At 36.1% G+C, this 20,960-nt stretch overlaps 1 protein-coding gene across 1 annotated transcript in view; it reads left to right on the plus strand.

Annotated features, from left to right (window-relative positions):
• LOC149571116 (caffeoylshikimate esterase-like) overlaps nt 1-20,620 on the plus strand; it is a 57,696-nt gene extending 37,076 nt beyond the window's left edge. Inside the window, exons 6-9 of the mRNA XM_089812676.1 lie at nt 19,018-19,148; nt 19,429-19,566; nt 19,944-20,042; nt 20,133-20,620. Of these exons, the coding sequence (XP_089668802.1) occupies nt 19,018-19,148; nt 19,429-19,566; nt 19,944-20,042; nt 20,133-20,369 (605 nt within the window). The 3' untranslated portion in view covers nt 20,370-20,620. The remainder of the gene's footprint in view (nt 1-19,017; nt 19,149-19,428; nt 19,567-19,943; nt 20,043-20,132) is intronic.
• The last annotated feature ends 340 nt before the right edge of the window (nt 20,621-20,960 follow it).

Here is a 20,960-nt window from a genome sequence, read left to right on the forward strand (position 1 = left end):
ATTATTATTAGACTTTGGTGGCCATGGGGATTGAGTTGAGGTTGTTGGAGTCCAAGTTGATGTCTTGGATTGGTTGAGAATTTATTTGGAGGAGTACTATTGCTGTACTAATTGATTGAATTTCCACTATGGATGTCTAGGAAGGAATGTATGGGAGTTTGGAACAAGAAAAGTATTGTAATTGTTAGATAGTATGTGTGAAACTGAATGCAGTTCATTTTAGGCAAAGGGGAGACAACATCAAGTGGAGGATAGTGAAATAAAAGGGAAGAAAAGGGGAGAGAAAACCTTGTAGTAGAGAGGTGAAAAGACGAGAGAAGCAAATTCTCTCTAGTGGTAATATTTGTAATGCTCCTCTTTAGCCCTTTAGGGATTGCCCTAATTTTCCCCCTAGAATCACAAATGCCATTAAAATAAGAATTGTAAGATGGTTAGAGGTATAACTTTACCACTTAAAATATATTTTAACAAGGTAAATCCTGATTTAAGTTGTGCAACCACCAAATAAAGAACAAGTGTACATTGTAGACATGTACATAATGATAAACTAATCATATTATTAGCATGATATAATCTATGTTAAGCCTTATAAATCTATTAAAGGGACATACGAACCCTAGCCTAGAGATTTAGATAGCAATGCATATGAAGGAAGCTCACTTATAGCATTCAACACCCATATGGACTAATACTTACAAATAGTGCCCTTGTTTGGTGAAACTCATACTCATTCCATTGTAGGCCTTATCTAGGGCCTTTGTATGATGTAACCCATGCCCATTCCATCACAGACCTTATTCCTTGCCTTTGTATGATGTAGCTGTTATGAATAACAATCCACAAAACACAACTAAGGGGGGTGGGTGGGGTGAATTAGTTGTGTGCAATATTCACAAACTTTATACTTTTCAACCAAATCACCAATGAAAGATATAGCAACGTGAAATAGTATGAACAAGATGTAAGGCAACACCATAAGATTCAAGATTTTTTGTTCTCGAGGAAAACCTTGTTAAGGGAAAAACCTCTAGTGGGGATGATACCCACAAGATCATGCACTAATATGAAAATGTTTCTATTAGGTGACCTAATCGTGTTAGTAGTTGATACAAAGCATTTAGTACACCAAATCCTGTTAAAGGAGAAGTCCCTGTTAAAAGGTTCACAACCCTTTTAGGAGTTGATAGAGATAAAAAGGTTCACTGTCTGAGCACATTGTTCAAAGTGTGAAGTTTAAAGTCACCTTCAAGAGGACTCACTGTCCAAAATGAAAAAGGTTAAATCCACCTTTGATGAATTGACTAGTGACAACTCAGTTGCCTTCGCAGTTTCAATGAAGTTCACAAGGAATGATTACAGATTCCACTCATCCCTCTATCAAAGTATCTGACCAACCTTCAACTCTGCTCTGATATCCGGCGTCAAGGTTCACACATATTCACATTTCTTACTTTACAACAAATAAATTACTTTCCTTTATACAAGATACAAACAAGCAATTAGGTCAGCCTATTAGGACTTCCCCAATGCACAAATAATTACACCAACCAATGCTAAGGCACACACGATACCTATTACAAATACAAATATCAAAACACGTGCCAAGATCCATAATCAACACTCACCAATCCTTAATACATGTTACACCATCTAGTCGGCTTCCAAAAGCAGTTATCCAAATGTCACACACTAACGACCAACACAACATCGACCAAATGTACCACAAATCCTGAAGCATGCACTACACCGAGTATTCTACCGTACCTTATGCTCGCATACAATAGTTCCAGCTTGCCAATAACTTATACTCAAAACACAGTAATCAGCTCTGGTATAATTCCCTGTCACTAGCCTACAACCAGTTTTCCCCAAAATATCTGTAACTCTCTCATATCAACACAGAAAGTTGTGCAATTATAGACATAGTGTCTACACACTCTGAATCATAAATCGAAGCTCGCATATTTAAGAATGTCATACACTGTCCATACTGCCCTACTCAATAGCTTGTAACTCAAAAAATCATAGTCTGTCTATCTCATCTCTGAAACCTATGAACATATGTTGACATCAATGACAAAACCTGTATGTCAACACCTCATACAGCAACAATTCCAATCAGCAATCTCTCCAATATCCAAGATATCCAACAACCTCCTTCATCAACCAATAGTAGCATGGTCCATTTCACCATAGACCTTATTCCTTGCCTTTGTATGATGCAGCATAGTTCATTTCACTGCAAGACTTACCTATCTTGCGAAGGAGTAATTAGTGCAGTACCTATACAATGTTTTTCTACCTTAGTTACACATTTTATATTTTCAACTATCACAGACTGATTAATATACTTAACATTACATCAAACACAATAGACAAAGCCTGATTCCAACATATGTTGCTAAAAAATGTACGAAGCCCAATTCAAGTGCAGTTCATCCATATCAGTTTAAAGTGATAGCATGCAGTTGTTTGTATTAGTATAATGCAGTCATGTCTTGGTGTATAAACAACCCCACATCGATACCAGTTCAGGATGATAATTATCTGCAGCAATATATAATATATAATTATCTGCATCACCCAACCATGTTACTGCAAAATTCTCATTACATGAGATCCAATGCATTTATGGCAGAAAAATCCATTTCTCAACAATTCTAGGTTAGGAATGCACAAGCCAATGTATTCAAGAGGACTGAATTTGCAAGATAAAGTTGGACAAGACTTCCTACGTTGCAACCATTCATGTCTTAATCTCCATCTTCAATAATGAAGAGTCTTTGGTCTGCAACTGCAATCCATATATTTTAAAAAAACCACGGTCTTAGACAAATGGTTGCAAACCATGCATTCAGTAAAATAATCCCATTTATGTAGCAAGCAGCCAAGCCACCATGCAAATCCAAATCCATTTGTCATCTACAAAACCCACAAATCTGTAACCACCAAAGTTGTAAAATATTACAAATCTATATCATGCCAGGAATATGCAAAAACAATACATTCAAGAGATTCAAACATCCTGTGATCTCTCATGTGACCAAGGGCTAAATCCAAATGCTCAATATGAGCACTTCAAACACAAGCTCCATCACAAGTGATGTCATTATTTTGTGAAAAACAAGTTCAATTGCAAAATCCCCACTTCAACAATGATTAAGTCAAAGAATGCATTCCTTCCAAAGATCTCACATGATTGTTGGGCTTGACTATACAATGAAAGGAAAATGCATAGAACTAAAAATAAAAAATCAAGCTTTGATGTTGAATGCTGTGAAACAATAAACATTTCCCCATTAATCCTGCTAGATAAATGTTATGAGTTTTTATATATAACAATTTGCAGCGATATAATAGCTTGTAAATTGAGCCTACAAAAGAATCATGGTAGAGAAAGAAATACAGAGAACAGATGAAGCATTCATACACAACATTATTTGTATCATGGAAAAACTCTTTTGAATAAAAACCTAGCTTGTAAGGATCTACACATCAAATTAATCATGTATAAAGAATCAATCAAAAAGGTTCCGATTCATGAGAAAATCTGTTGGGTGAATCACGCACAATTGTACTTGCTGACAATTGTGTACAGCTACTAGCAAGTTTTTCATAAGTTGCTCATAAAAAAATGTGCATTGAAGATAAAAACTCCCCTGCTGATATATGAATAGATTCCACAGCTATAAAACCATCAAAAATCTTATTTTATCCACAGTTTTGTGACTTGTAAAAACTCATTTGGTAACTCGTAAATAAATTCTGCAACTACAAAATCAGCTTAGTCCTTTTTTCCCAACCTCTTCATCCACCTCTTGAACTCACATTAAGTGCATATAAATCTGATTTTATTGGACTTTCATGATCTTGTACTGATTTGATGACTAATACGTTTTTTGGCAGCTTTTACAAGGTATAAACAAATAACCTAACAATACTTTTGCCATGTTTTCTATTTTCAGATTTTTTTTTTTTGTTTCTTCCCTCTTATTCTAGGGTTTTGCTATTCTCTTCTTTTTTAAAGGGAAAAAATCTGTATTTTTTAGCAGCTAGATAACTGTTAGGGTTTACATTTTATAATCCTTAATTTTTAAATTTATGCTTGCGTTTCAAATTTAGTGTTTTTTAAGGCATGACATTTGTGGATTTTGTTTTGAGGTATGAAAACTGAAGGGGAGAAACATGACAAGTAGCATGTAATAATTGTGGCAATAAGCTTCTAATATCATCTTTGGAAGAGATTGTTTGCTTTGTCATACGTTAGAGCCTAATCATAGAAGCATAAATTATTTTGGGACAAAATTGGAAAAAATTGGATTTGAAAAAAAATGTAAAAGGTTGAAGAAAAACGGTCCTCTTTTTTTTTTCCAAATTTTAATTTCTTTTGCAAATCCATTTTTTTCCAAATTGAAGTAAAACAGTCATTTCTGATTCCTTTTCTTCAATTTTTTACAACATCCAAATTTTTTTGACTTATTTTTTTTTAAAATTGAAGAAAAACACTCAGGAAAATTGTTTTTTTATCTACTATGTGCCTGATGTTATATGGGAGGTTACAACTCTCCTTTCCTTGTATGAGAAATGTAGTATAATAGGCAGCGGGGAATGTAGTAGCATAAGATATTGTGAATCTGATCACATATGAAGTGTTTTAAATCTTGCTACTTTTTTGGTGGTCACCATAATGTTTTAGATTCAGCATCATATGATTCTTGAACTTGATGTTGTTAGATTGTGGTGACTAATCAGGGAAGTACTATACATATTCCATAATTACTGGAAAAAATAATTTGGGGCTATTTTATCGGCATTTTATGGCCGACATGTTGTAACTAATTTTAACTCTAAAGCGGCAAATATACTTGTATAAAAGGGCTTACGGTTAGGGATTGTTTCATTGTGGGTGATGCGAATATTGAGCTGTAAGGGATTACAGATTGTAATTAGGTTGTAATCACTAGATCGTAATAATATTGGACTTGTCGTTTGGTGGACGTAGCCTAGGGATTGGGTGAACCACATTAAATTTGGTGTCTTGTATTCTCTTCTGTGTGATCTATTATTTTCCATTATTATTTATATTTGCATGTAATTGTTATTTTTGTTCGTGGTTTTGTCCTAACAAGTGGTATTAGAGCGAAGTTTTTTTTTCTTCAGTTATCCTCTGTAGGAAAGTCTCACAATTGAGTGGGAGTCTCACGGTTGAGTGGGAGCGATAGTAGACGAGGGTAAGCTAAGGGTTGACAAGTTTAATGGGCAGAACTTTCAATTATTGAAGATGCAAATGGAAGACTATCTTTATCAGAAGGATTTATGGAAGTTGTTGGAAGGAAAAACCAAGAATCAGGGATCTATGACAAATGACGACTGGGATCTTTTAGACAAAAATGCACTTGGAAGCATTCGGTTATGCCTGGCACCATCGATAGCATTTAATATAATAAAAGTGAAGACGACAGAAGAGTTGATGGAAACCCTAGCGAAATTGTATGAAAAACCCTCTGCTTCAAACAAGGTATTTCTCATGAAGTGTTTATTTAATATGAAAATGGAAAAAGGTGGATCTATTGCGGAGCATTTAAATGAGTTTAATACTGTTAATAGTTAGTTATCTTCTGTGGGTATTAATTTTGATGAAGAAATTAGGGCGTTCTTGATTTTGTGTTCTTTGCCTGAAAGCTGGAATGGCTTGGTAATGGCTGTGAGTAATTCCATTTCTGGATCCAATACTCTAAAATATGATGATGTGACTGGTGTTATTTTGAGTGAGGAAACTCGTAGGAAAACCTCAGGTGGATCTACATCTGGAAGTGCTTTGAATGCACAAAGTCGAGGTAGAACAACTGAGAGGAAGTAATTCTAGAAATCGTGGGAAATCAAGAGGAAAGTCAAAAGGGAAGAGGTCTCAATTGAGAGGGCCAAACGATTGCTGGTACTGTGGGAAACCAGTGCACAAGAAGAAAGATTGTTGGACTCGAAAGAAAAATGAAGGGGAGAAGCAAGATGGAGACAAAGAGGCAAATGTGGCAAGTAACAAATCTGAAGAGGATGCTTTGATTCTATCTTTAGAAAGTATTGATGATTCATGGGTTTTAGATTCTGGTGCTTCATTTCATGCTACACGTCATAAAGGTTATTTCATTGATTATGTCCAAGGGGATTTTGGGCTTGTTTATTTAGGGGATAATGAACCTTGTCAGATTGTTGGAAAGGGAAAAGTTAAGATTAAGTTGTAGAATGGAAATCATTGGCTATCACATGAGGTAAGACATGTTCCAAGGCTGAGTAAGAATTTAATTTCAGCTGGGCAACTTGGTGATGAGGGTTATGTAGTTACTTTTAATGATAAAAATTGGAGGGTTTCAAAAGGTTCCTTCCCTTGTAGTGGCAAAAGGTGTGAAAGTAGGCACCTTATATCTTTGTACAGGTTATATTGTTCCTTCTACTTTAATTGTTTCAAAGAAAAATGAATGTTCAGGAACAGCTGCTGCAGTTGAGCAGGGAGAACAAATAGTTGCTGTAGATTCTGATACAACACTGTGGCACAATAGACTTGGGCACATGAGTGAAAAAGGTATGAAAGTACTTCATTCAAAAAAACTTTTACCAGGTCTAAAATGTGTTAATATGGATCTCTGTGAAAGTTGTGTGTATGGAAAACAAAAGAGTGAGTTTTGTGAAGACTGAGAAGGAGAATAAAAGTGAGAAATAAAGCTTGTGCATGCAGATGTATGGGGACCGGCTCAGGTATCTTCTCTTGGTGGCTGTCATTATTATGTTACATTTATTGACGATGCAACTAGAAAAGTATGGTTTTATTTCCTTAGACAAAAATATGATGTATTTTAAACTTTTAAAAAATGGAAATGCTTGGTTGAAAATGAGACTGGTAAGAAATTAAAATGTCTCAGATCTGATAATAGTGGTGAGTATTGCAGTCATGAATTTGAAGATTATTTCTCCACTAATAGTATTCGTAGACAGAAAACTGTTCCAAGGACTCCATAGGAAAATGGAGTGGCTAAATGCATGAACATAACTATAATAGAACGTGCAAGGAGCATGAGGTTGCATCCTGGGTTGCCCTTAAACATGTGGACAAAGGCTGTTAATATTGCTGTATATGTGGTATTCCAGAGGAAGCATGGACTGATATGAAGGTGAGTTATTCTTTTCTCAAAACCTTTGGTTGTGAAGCATTTGCTCATATAGATTTTGAAAACAGAACCAAGTTGGAAGCTAAGTCAAAGAAACATATATTTGTTGGATATGACATTGATGAATTTGGTTATAGGCTTTGGGATTTTGAAAATCGTAAAATTGTAAGAAGCAAGGATGTCATATTCAATGAGAAAGTGTTGTACAAAGATCTGTTGCAGCAACATGACAAGAAAGAAGATGATTATGTAGTGCTGGATGATACTCCAAAAGATGATGTTCCAACAATTCCTCATGATGTGCAACAACCACAACAACAAATACCACACACACCAGCGAATGTTAGAGGGTCAACAAGGCTAAGTAGACCTTCTTTGTACTCTATTTTACTAACAAATGTTGGTGAATGTGAATGTTATGATGAAGTTGTGCAGGTGGATACTAAGATTTAGTGGGAGTCTGCTATGAAAGACGAAATGGACTCTTTGTTGAAAAATAAGACTTGAGATTTATGCAAGTTGCTTGCAGGTAAAAGGGCTTTACAAAATAAGTGGGTTTACAGGTTGAAAGAAGAGGATGGAGGTAAGAAAAGATTTAAAGCCAGGTTAGTTGTAAAAGGATTTGCATAGAAAAAGGACATTGATTTTGATGAGATATTCTCTCCTGTTGTTAAAATGACTTCTATCCGTACTATTTTAAGTATTGTGGCTACTGAAGATTTGTATTTGAAACAACTTGATGTTAAAACAACCTTCCTTCATGGTGACATATATATATATATATATATGGCTCAGCCACAAGGATTTAAGGTCATAAGTAAGGAGAACTTAGTGTGTAGATTGAAGAAAAGTTTATATGGCTTGAAGCAAGCACCTCGACAATGGTATCTGAAATTTGACAGTTTTATGCATTGGCATGGATATAGTGGGTGTCATTCAGATCATTGTGTTTATTTTAAGAGGTTGGGTGATGACCACTACATTATTTTATGTTTATATGTTGATGATATGATTGTAGCTGGGTCTAACATGGATCACATTAAGGGGCTGAAATGCTAGTTAGCACATGCATTTGCTATGAAGGATTTGGGGGCAACAAAACAAATTCTTGGTATGAAGATTTGCAGAGATAGGAAGAACATGACATTGACTTTATCTCAGGCTGATTATATTGAGAAGGTGTTGCAATGTTTCTCTATGGAGAATGCTAAAGCTGCCAGCACACCTATACTTAGTTATTTGAAGTTGACTAAGAAGATGTGTCCAAAGACACAAGAAGAGGAGGATAAGATGTCCAAGATACCCTATGTTTCAGCTGTAGAAAGCTTGATGTATACTATGGTATGTACAAGGCCTGATATTGCACATGTAGTGGGAGTTGTGAATAGGTATATGAGTCATCCAGGAATTGAGCATTGGAATGCAATCAAATGGATTCTCAGATATTTGAGAGGAACATCCAGTAAGTGTTTACACTTCTGGGGCTCTCTACTATTGACTTACAAGGCTATGTTGACTCAAATTTGGCAAGGGATATTGATACCAGGCAGAGTACTACAGGTTATGTATTTATTGTTGGTGGGGCAGCAGTGAGTTGGGTTTCTAGGCTACAAAAGGTTAATGCTTTATCCACTACAAAAGCATAGTACGTTGTTGTTACAGAGGCAACTAAGGAGATGATATGGCTTCAGTTCTTCTTGAAAGAATTGGGAAACCCTCAGAGGGATAATTATTTGTTTATAGATAGCCAGAGTGCCATTCATCTTGCGAAGAATTTTGCTCTACATTCAAAGACAAAACACATAGTTGCAATATGTCATGTCCCCATTTTGGAGACAATTTGATTTAATTAATTTAATTAATTAGGTTATCCAAAATAATGAATATTTTATGAGGATGACTAATTAATTATTTTAATTAAATAGATAAGTGGTATTAAGTCAATTATTTATAAAGTTATCAAATAAATAAATATTAAAAGGTAACTTTATATTTAATTAATTTAATAAAGTGACTTGAATTATAAAATATTTTATAAAGTCACTTAATAGAAAAAATAAAATAATGTTCTAGAAGCTTCTAGAGAAAGTGGAGAAAAAAGAATAAATAGGCACCCCGAGCTTCATTCTGATCATCCAGTTGTTTATTTCTCTCTTGACATCAAATTGTGATTCAATCACATAGTCTATTGTGGAGCCAAGTGGTTTCAGATAATCAGTTGATCTTTGGGGACAAAAACTCCCTTGGATTAGCATAACTGAGGAAGTGAAATATCTTCTGAAGGGTTGCACAATTGGAGGTGATACTTCAGTCACTTTAGCTAGGGCATCATTGGGCCTAAGGCCATTTTCAACATTTCAGCATTTCAAGAGGCAATTTTAGCAGGGCCGAAATTATTGGAGATCATTTCTAGCAGATCTGAAATTATAGGAAGCCATTTTAAAGTAGAACCGAAAAAGCAGGCCGAAAAAGCAGTCCAAAAAAAGCAGGCTGAAAAAGCAGAACCGAAAAAAGCAGGCCGAAAAAGCAGTCCGAAAAAGAAGCTCCGAAAAAAGCAATCCGAAAAAAGCAGTTCGAAAAAGCAAAACGAAAAAAGAAAATCCGAAAAAAGCAAGTGGAAAAAGAAGATCAGAAAAAAAAACAAAGCAGAAGGGGCAGCCTTGAAGGAAATTATTGCAGCCATCTACAATCAGGTTCTTCACTTCTCATTTGGCATATTTTCTGAGCAATGTAGGTTTTCAGCTTGAGTACAAAATATAGCTTCAGCACTTCACTATTTCACATTGTACTTGTCTTTGTTTGCCATTTGGCATTATTGGTATCAAAAGAAGGCTAGGATTTTGCAATTGAAAGAGCATTGTAATTTTTAGACTATTTATATTACAAACCTAGAGTTTGATAATCAGCTTATTAGTTTGCATGCCAATTGTTTGATAAAATGTCAATTGGCTGTAAGTTCTCTTTTTGGCATAAATAATGTTATAATTTTGCATACTAAGTGTTTATATTAATGCCACTTGGTTGTAAGTGCATTAATGCCATCTTAGGTTGCATCCAAAGTATTTGTCATAATTACTAATTGCTGTAGCTGCATTTTGCAAGTAGTTTAAGTCACATATATGTATTGAATATTGCCAAAATTAGTTGCACATTCATATTAGGTCATTGTTTAGACAATCTGGAGTCTTTTTGTAAGCATTCTCTTTGATGCAAATCGAAACAAGAGTCATTGCAGCAATCTGAAAAGTTATATCAGTCACATGACCCCTTGTATGCAAAGTGTTTGACAAAATTCTTCGAGCCTTCAATCAGCATTTTAAGGTCGGATTTGAGCAGGACCATTACAGTGGTATCAGAGTTTGCTTGCAAAGTGTTTGACGAAATGTCAAACAACTGAAGTATAAAGATTTTTGGTGTTTGAAGGAGTTATAACCTGTTGGGGTTATTACAGTGGTATCAGAGCTATTGACCTGCCATCTTGTTGGGTAGATTGGACATTGAATCAGTTAGTTAATCATGTTTACTTCAAGTACCCAGAAGCAGTGGGACAAGGATATGAAGAAGCTTAAACAAAATTTGAAAAGGTTGGATGAAAGTCAGAAAAGGATGAATGAATTGATGGTTTTCACGTTTAAGAAGACTACATCACAGAACAAAGACAAAGAGGAACAAGAGGTCTCTACAAGTGAGGTATCTAGAAACCTCTACAACGAGTTTGCAGCAGTTGGTGACCAGCATATAGTCGAATCTAGGGAGGACAAAAATCAAACTAGCTTGGAGGAAGATGTTGGGCACACGATACTTTAGAAGGTAGTGGGAATGGATATGACGCAGATTGATAGTAACGGTCAACTTGATACTCAAGTTGAGACAATTGTATACAGGTCGTCAGAGGGTGATGTCATAGGTACTCGGGATGGTTTGGTTCCAACAGGCAGTGACTACAACGTGGTGGGTTCAGATGATGATTATGAGGATGTTGTTGTGCATGATGGTGAGATACTTGGTAGAGATGAGCAGACATTGAGCATTTATGACTTTGTTGAGAGAGAGTACCAGGCACAGTTAGATGCTTCGTCACATGAGGTTGAGGCTGGTAGTACTTCACATAATTTGTCCAGCCAGCTCAAGGTGAGCGAAGACAGTATTGTGACTTCATTATCTCATCATGACAGGATGCGAGATATGATAGAGGATCACATCTGGATGATTTAGTTACAGGGTAGACATAAGGGAGTTCAGGCAAAGTCTTCTTGTGTTGACTTATAGGTGAGTAGGGAAGGAATGGGAACAATGAAGTTGGGTTATTTACATCTTCTATCAGATCGTGACCATCTTCTTAGCCTTGTTGGAGACTATTCAGATGCCTTGAGGAGGAAGGAGGAGGAAGTTGACAGGCTTTCTCGCGAGCTTGAGGACACTCGAGCTTCTTTGGTGAATACTCCATTGGCATTACAGGACTGGGAGAGATATGGGGATAAGCATGGCATGGAGTTGAGTTTAGTTTCGTCTTGCACTCCTAATACTCAGCTTTCTGCGAGACGTAAATCATATGTGTTCGTTGATAATGTTGTCAGTTCATCTTGCATTCACATCCAGGATACAGGGACAATGTTAGACAGGTATGTGGAGTTAGTTGGTATTGGTCATATTACTCAGGTGAGGAGTTTGCTTGAGTTACCAACTGATTCTAGTTTACGGATATGGACTCAAGATTGTTATATTGGCGTTTGGGATTCAATTGACTGGAGATCTTTAACACTTTTTGGTAGTAGTGATTGTTTAGGTGCTATCATGGATTTGATTAGCGGATTACATGGTGTTGTCTTTTCTTGTGCCAGCGACTTGTCCGATGTTGGTATTAGTTTTATACACCGGTGTTGGGCTTTGTTCATATATCCAGTCGACCATTCTTGCTGGAATGTGTTGATGATCTTTCATATTTGGCAATGTGTATAGATGAGTCCCAGGATCATATTGGCATTGATGACATCCAGGAGGATGCAGTGGGCAGTTTTGAAGACTTAGTTTCCTTGGCAGTTTCTTTTGGTACAGAGGAGTTGGACAGCAGTGCTACAAACTTTGATACTCCGTATGTTGATATGAGCTTTGGAGTTGATTCGCAGGATATGGATGGTAATACTCTAGAGACCAGTAACTTCGAGGATACTCCTTTAGACAGTGCGTCAGAGGAGGTTTGTAGGAGACAGTCTAGCCAGTGCCATCATGTGTCTAGTCAGTTGAGAGATAGTGAAGAAGACATTGCTATAGCTTGCCAGCATTTCGATTTTGCTCGTCAGTTGTTAGCAGTTTATGGATGGGGTTCTCCTACTAGTGATGAGCAGGGAGGTAGTTATTTTTCCTTGATAGAAATCCACTCTTTATGGGAGGCTATTCGGATTCTGAGACAGAATTATATGCAGTTGGTAGCCGATAGAGATTATCTTATGGAGTGGGGGAGTACAACATACGATGCATTATTGGCCAAGGAAGATGAGGTGAGTGAACTTACTCAGCAGCTCGAGGTGACTTCTGAGATTCTTGGGAGTACACAGTTGGCTTTCGAGGAGTCACAGTTTCATTTGGCTAAGGTGACCATGGAGTTACAGCGACTGCAATCTTTACCAGATTCTGTACAGTCACAAGCTGTGGTGTCTAGTGATCCGAGGATGTCCATGGTTGAGATTGTCAGAGACAGTGGAGATGGGGATACATCCATCCGTGATACTAACATTGGCATATCGGGTTCGTTCCCACTAGAGTCAGGTTCAGTTGAGTTGGGTGCTATAGCAGATTGTTGTGGTATGCCTGACATGGTGGTGGCCTCTAGTACGGATGGCATGGAGACTAGAGATGTTGTACCAAAGATCATGTGTGATGTTGGTGAGCTGGCAGTTGGCATGGTTCCTACTGGTAATACTACTCCCTTGGTGATGTCTTCGGAGGTAGTAGTCAGTTCCAACTTGGTTAATGATCGATTGCAGTTAGTTTCATCTGGATTGCAGTCTGAGCCACTGACTGAGATTGGCGCATTCTATCGGTATTACACTGTGACGTATGCTCATCAATTTACCTTTGATGACCATGTTGATGAAATGATGATACAGAGATGTACTTTGATTCCTAGTGCTCGTCATCAGTTATGGGACGGTTTGACGCCTCGGGATGAGAGTTGTGATGGGCATGACATGGCGATAGGTTTTGCGGTTGACAGCTTGATAATACATGACTTAGAGCAGGAGTTTGGAAGTGATGCTTCAGCAGTTGTTGTTATTGATTCTACTCCTTTGGCTATGACATCTCCTGACTTAGCTGGTAATCAGTCACAGTGGGTTGTATCACTTGTTCATGGTGAGCTGTTGACTGAGGTTGGTTCTTTTTATCAGCATTATACTGCAGGGTATGTACATCAGTTAGTATTTGATCCTTGTGTTGAGGAGTTGATGGCAGGAAAATTTGGTTTGGGTTCCATTTCTTGCTGTTTATCTTGTGATGTCTTTTCACCATCAGTAGTGCATGGGAGTTATGGTTATGAGACAGTGGCCGGTGATCTGCCGAGTTGTGTTGATTGCAGGAGTTGTACAGTGTGTGGATTCTCCATACTTGGTACAGTTTCATTCGGGAGCGTTTACCATTGTTGCAAAGTTGGATTGTACATTCCGTATAGGCCAGTGGGATGCGTTGATGGTATTTACTGTGTTGGCAGTTTGATTTGTCCACTTTACTTGGGTTCTGATGTTCTAAGAGTTTGTGTCTTGTGGGTTTTTAACTGTGGCAGTTGTGATTTTGGAGTTTGGTTGAGCTGTAATTGTCAGTTTGACTATCAATTCCTCTTGTTTATATTGCAGAGGATATTGCAGGAGCCTATGTTAATTGATAGTAGTATAGTTCATGACTACATTTGGGATCCAAGCAGATTGATTGGTTTATTGTTCAGCCATTGCTTGGGGACAAGCAATTTCAGGAAGGGCGGACTATCATGTCCCCATTTTGGAGGCAATTTGATTTAATTAATTTAATTAATTAGGTTATCTAAAATAATGAATATTTTATGAGGATGACTAATTAATTATTTTAATTAAATAAATAAGTGGTATTAAGTTAATTATTTATAAAGTTATCAAATAAATAAATATTAAAAGGTAACTTTATATTTAATTAATTTAATAAAGTGACTTGAATTATAAAATATTTTATAAAGTCACTTAATAGAAAAAATAAAATAATGTTCTAGAAGCTTCTAGAGAAAGTGGAGAAAAAAGAATAAATAGGCACCCCGGGCTTCATTTTGATCATCTAGTTGTTTATTTCTCTCTTGACATTAAATTGTGATTCAGTCACAGCCTATTGTGGAGCCAAGTGGTTTCAGATAGTCAGTTGATCTTTGGGAACGAAAACTCCCTTGGATTAGCATAACTGAGGAAGTGAAATATCTTCTGAAGGGTTGCACAATTGGAGGTGATACTTCAGTCACTTCAGCTAGGGCATCATTGGGCCTAAGACCATTTTCAGCATTTCAGCATTTCAAAAGGCAATTTTAGCAGGGCCGAAATTATTGGAGGTCATTTCTAGTAGGTCTGAAATTATAGGAAGCCATTTTAAAGCAGAACCAAAAAAGCAGGCTGAAAAAGTAGTCCAAAAAAAGCAAGTCGAAAAAGCAGAACCGAAAAAAGCAGGCCGAAAAAGCAGTCCGAAAAAGAAGCTCCGAAAAAAACAATCCGAAAAAAGCAGTTCGAAAAAGCAAAACGAAAAAAGCAAATCCGGAAAAAGCAAGTGGAAAAAGTAGATCAGAAAAAAAAACAAAGCAGAAGGGGCAACATTGAAGGAAATTATTGCAGCCATCTACAATCAGGTTCTTCACTTCTCATTTGGCATATTTTCTGAGCAATGTAGGTTTTCAGCTTGAGTACAAAATATAGCTTCAACACTTCACTATTTCACATTGTACTTGTCTTTGTTTGCCATTTGGCATTATTGGTATCAAAGGAAGGCTAGGATTTTGCAATTGAAAGAGCATTGTAATTTTTAGACTATTTATATTGCAAACCTAGAGTTTGATAATCAGCTTATTAGTTTGCATGCCAATTGTTTGACAAAATGTCAATTGGCTGTAAGTTCTGTTTTTGGCATAAATAATGTTATAATTTTGCATACTAAGTGTTTATATTAGTGCCACTTGGTTGTAAGTGCATTAATGCCATCCTAGGTTGCATCCAAAGTATTTGTCATAATTACTAATTGCTATAGCTGCATTTTGCAAGTAGTTTAAGTCACATATATGTATTGAATATTGCCAAAATTAGTTGCACATTCATATTAGGTCATTGTTTAGACAATCTGGAGTCTTTTTGTAAGCATTCTCTTTGATGCAAATCGAAACAAGAGTCATTGCAGCAATCTGAAAAGTTATATCAGTCATATGACCCCTTGTATGCAAAGTGTTTGACAAAATTCTTCGAGCCTTCAATCAGCATTTTAAGGTCGGATTTGAGCAGGACCATTACAGTGGTATCAAAGTTTGCTTGCAAAGTGTTTGACGAAATGTCAAACAACTGAAGTATAAATATTTTTGGTGTTTGAAGGAGTTATAACCTGTTGGGGTTATTACACAGTACCATTTCAGTCGATCAGTTTTGGATGATGGACAGTTAAAGTTGGACAAGATACATACAGCTGACAATTCAACAGATATGTTTACAAAAGTAGCAACAAGGGAGAAGTTGAACTCCTCTTCAGCTTCGGTTGGTCTTCTAGACTGAACAGGAATAAAAGAACAACAGAGTCCAAGGTGGTTTGATCCAGTGGGAGCCTCATGGAGTAGCGGCATAGCTACAGGATCAATCTCCAAGTGAGAGATTGTTGTTTAGTGTGGAGCTTGATCAGTCCCCAAGTGAGAGATTGTTAGATTGTGGTGATTGATCAGGGAAGTACTGTACATACTCTATAATTCCTCGGTGGGGTTCAGAGCCAAGCCGGGCCTTGAGTGGGGGTTTGGGGGCGGCAGCCCCCAATACAGCTGGGGCTGTTAGGCAAATTTTTTTTGGAGCTATTTTATAGGCATTTTATGGACGACATGTTGTAACTAATTTTTACCCTAAAGTGGCAAAAATACTTGTATAAAAGGGCTTAGGTTAGGGATTGTTTCATTGTGGGTGATGCGAAAATTGCTTCTTGTAGCAATAGTGAGCTGTAAGGGATTACGGATTGTAATCAGGATGTAATCATTGGATCATAATAACATTGGACTTGTTTGGTGGACGTAGCCTAGGGATTGGTGAACCACGTTAAATCTTGGTGTCTTGTGTTCTCTTCTGTGCGATCTGTTATTTTTTGGTATTGTTTATATTTGCATGTAATTGTTATTTCTGTCCATGGTTTTATCCTAACAGATGCTAATTAGTAGTAACTGCAGACTTAGGAAGTGTGATGAAATATGAATAACTGATGATTGATGATCTATAATTGTGTATTGAATTTTTTAATCTTTGATATTATGAGTGAATGATTGGTAAAAACTAAAAACTACTTTGTACTATTAATTATCACTTATGAGTTCTCTACCACAGTTTTAGAATTGATAATGATTCATTATACATAATTTGTACAATTTATTTTTTTAATATATGCTTTTATATTTGAAAAAAATTGCAAGTTTTTGTTGATTCAAAAAGTTTTTAAACTGTGATATAAACAGTAAGGCATGTTTGCAGTACAATGGAAAGCTATCTTATTTATTTCAAGGGACCTTCACCTTTTATTTAACATACTCTTCAACATATTATCATCCTACAATAAAACCTTTCTTTAGAAATCTATCACAAATCTCTGCAACCATATATCCATTAACTTATAAGAATGTCACAACCAAGATATCAATTCTTTTCAATAATGGTGGAAATCTGGTAGCATAGCCCTTCATCCACCTACAGCTACATGTCTCTAATTACACGCTTGCTTCTATAGACTTAAAAAAAATTCCAAATGGTATTATAATCATCAAATCAAACCCATGAACTAAGTAATTAACATGCAAAAAAACCTCATCGTGTGTGTTTGTGATTTACAAGAATATTTCTAGAAGGAGCCCTCCAAAAGTTGCATTCTGCTGAGATAGGAAAAATAGGCTTACCTGCCAATGCTTTTGACAAATCAAGCTAAATCCAAACGTTCCATAAGTCACACATGTAACTCAAATAATCATTGCCTTACATGTAACACTTTATCATAGATTCCTTGTATACCACTTGCACACAAATGCCAAGTGTCCAATGATGGCTTACAATTTAACATCCTACATTATGCCATCCTCCAACAAATATTGCCTAGTGTCAAGGAGAATATTTTACTTTACACGTTCCTCTAACTATTGCATGGGCATTCTCATTCCATAATCGATGGTGAGTACACATAATATATATTTTCACAATATTATAGTTGAACCTGGATTAGAACATTATTCGACAAGTGATTGCAAGATGAATAGCACCCCTTATCATAACAGGCTCACTGGACAAATCTATGGAGTGTATGGTAAAAGGAAACGGAAATTTAGGATTGAAAGGAAAAGGCGAAGGAAAATGGGAAGAGGCAGGGTATATGACCAATAGAGGAGGAAGAATGATGTCAAGGATGAAGACCTGCAAAATACACATTAGACTCGAGTTCTAAAATCTTCTATCTTCTTGCTGTATAGGAAAACTTACCAAGGAGAGAAAATGTAGTATATGCTTGCCTTTATGTGTCTTGCTATGCATAAAATGAGGAATATTGGCCTTTAATTTTGGGCTCCCTTCTAATTAACCATTTGCACTCGGATTAAATTAAAACTAGGTTAACGATTTCTGACACTTGAAACTTAGAATCAAACATAATTAATTCAGACTATAGTATCTGGGTGGTAATTGTCCTCACTGTCACCCAAGTGTAGTTAGTTCCAGACTTCATTTTTGTCTACTACTTTTAGGATTGGTTCTACGTGTGAAAAGAGGCTTAGGGGTCACTGTGAATTAATCTAGTGCTTGGGGTAAGGTTGAAAATCAAGACAAATGATCCTAGAACACACCTAGGGAGTGGTCACTAGAAGAGTTGTAAAAATAAAGGTAGAGATTGAAGAGTAGGAAATTCCAAACCTTGCAAAACTTGTAAAAAATCTCAGCAGAAAATTCTATTGATTAAATCATTAAAACAATGTATACAACATGGAAATGTAAAAAAAAGGTGGTGTTGATTCTTCCTCGAGAAAATTTCTCCAAGCATCAGGTCAAATTAGATATTAAATTTCAAATGTATATTGAATGCTAAATTGGACATGAACTTAAAAGAATATTGAGCTCACTGCAAAATTTCAATAGGTCCAAAGTTGTTCTTGAAAAAACAGCTCAAATGAGCGTACTTGAAGTTATTAATTTATATTTTAGATGGCGAGTTTGTCCTAATAACCATTAAGTGAACTCCATTATTAAATATATTACATCATGCTTGCCTCTAGTCCCTAGAGGAATCATATCGTTTGATTTTTTGTAAGCTAAACTAAAGAATTACTAGTTTGCAGTCCTGACAATGTAACAGTTAAATAACTGCTCATCATTCACTGTTTATGTCTTTTAAGATTTCTAGTGTGACAATTGATGTGTTTGTTTTATTTGTCTTCAGATTTAATGTTCAAATTTATTTTGAAGTTTCTAAAGAACTCTCTTTTATGCAGAGATAACTCTTTTGGGAGAAGGGTTGAAAACTGCTAACTATAATGAAATTAATATATTCAATATTTATCAAAATCTCATCTATCTTCAATCTATATAAATGGGTCTGTTTGTGGAGTCATCTATATTCTAATGAATTTTTTGAGGAAATGCAGCACAATCAGATTTTAAGGGCGTCCCTTGCTTTCTTTTTGGACAATCAATGGGAGGTGCGGTAGCCTTGAAGGTGCACTTGAAGCAACCTCATGAGTGGGATGGGACAATTCTTGTTGCTCCTATGTGTAAGGTGACATTTATGGCGTGCAACTAACTGTTTGTTTTTCTTCTAGCAGATATTAGAAAATCACACTATACGATACCTGTACCTTTCACCAAACATGATGGCTACTAAGTGTCATAATATTGTCTACTTTTCTTGCCATTTTCTCATCTCAATATTTTTATTGTTTTGAGGGTTCATTTAGTGATCGTTGGTCTTTTTAGCAATATGAATTTGCTTACACAATCTATTGTATTCATCTATAACTGGTACTTTTTTGTTTAAATATGGATTCACTTTCTTCCAGATAGCAGAGGATGTTACTCCACCTAAACCGGCACTACAGGTTTTAGGATTGTTATCCCGGATCCTCCCAAAACAAAAACTGTTTCCTCAGAAAGATATATCGGAGCTTGCATTTAGGGATCTCAAGAAAAGAAAGATGGTTAGTACTCTGTATAACGTTGATTTTGTACTTGTAAGAGTTGCTTTAAAATTCCTTAGATTGCATACCCATTAACCTACATTTCTTAAATAGTTTGATTTGTTTAGTTAGTATAGGGCTATTGACTCGGTGATGTCTATGTGTTGGACACCATCTTTATTTGTTCCCATTGACCACTTCCTTTATTTGCTCCCATTGATGTGTTTTGCTCATCCTATGATAATTTCAATCTTATTACTGGTGTACAGAGATAGTATATCATTCTTTGAAATCTATTTTAAAAATTTGAATGCCAAGGATAAGATATTTGATCATATTTGCAAGCTAAATGCTCACAATTCACTCTGATTTATTTTATTTTATTTGCTTATTTTTAGGCTGTATATAATGTGATTGCCTATAAGGATCAGATGCGCCTTATGACTGCTATGGAGCTCTTAAAAACTACAGCAGAAATAGAAAGTCAATTGGAGAAGGTATGCATTTATGATTTGAATTTGAAGTATAAATCAGCTCCAAAATACTTATAAATTGGAAATTTAATTAACTTGTCATTATAATTATAGGTATCATCTCCATTATTGATATTGCACGGAGAAGCTGATCAAGTTACAGATCCTTCTGTCAGCAAAAGTTTGTATGAGAAGTCAAACAGTGTGGACAAAACTTTGAAGCTTTATGGTGAAGGATATCACAGTATTCTTGAAGGTGAACCTGATGACAGGATATATGAGGTCTTGGATGATATGATTTCTTGGCTTGAGGCACACTGTAGAAGCAGAGTACTGAATACTTCATTGTGATGACCATATAATAATTTTCATAGCGAATGTAGAGTTTTTTTGGCGTGAAATAGGGTTACAAACTCCAAATCAATGAGGTAAAGCGTATGTTTGATCAGTGGGCCCAAGCAGCTGTACATGCATGCAATGCGCTCTACTGTTGCAGTAGGTGGATTGGATAGTTCAAGGATTGATGTATATTGTAACCACAACTTCAAATCAAAAGGAGTATCAAATTTGAACAATGTCTAATTTTAAATTTATTCACTAAATTGATGTTTGGCTTAGTGCTGACCTGAAAAACTGCCAATGCCTTTTAATATTAATATGTTTTATGGGTAGCATACAACAGTAAGACCAGATTATTAATGCTAATAGATATGCCGCAAAACTACAAAGAAATTGAACCATTTTAAATTTACATTTGACAGTCATGGTAAATTTTTTTTTGCGGGAAGATGGTGGGATGAATTGATAATTTGTGTTAAACCAAAGTGTGGAATGAAGGCAAAGTACATGCTTCCTTATGTTCAGTGTTTTAGGATGGGGGAACTGAATCACCTAATTTTCTAACTCTATTGTGTTTGAGGACAGAGCCACCACTCTAAATGA

Source organism: Cupressus sempervirens, chromosome 2, assembly GCF_028749045.1.
Source record: "Cupressus sempervirens isolate cs-2001-9-10 chromosome 2, ASM2874904v1, whole genome shotgun sequence".
Taxonomy (NCBI): Eukaryota; Viridiplantae; Streptophyta; class Pinopsida; order Cupressales; family Cupressaceae; genus Cupressus; species Cupressus sempervirens.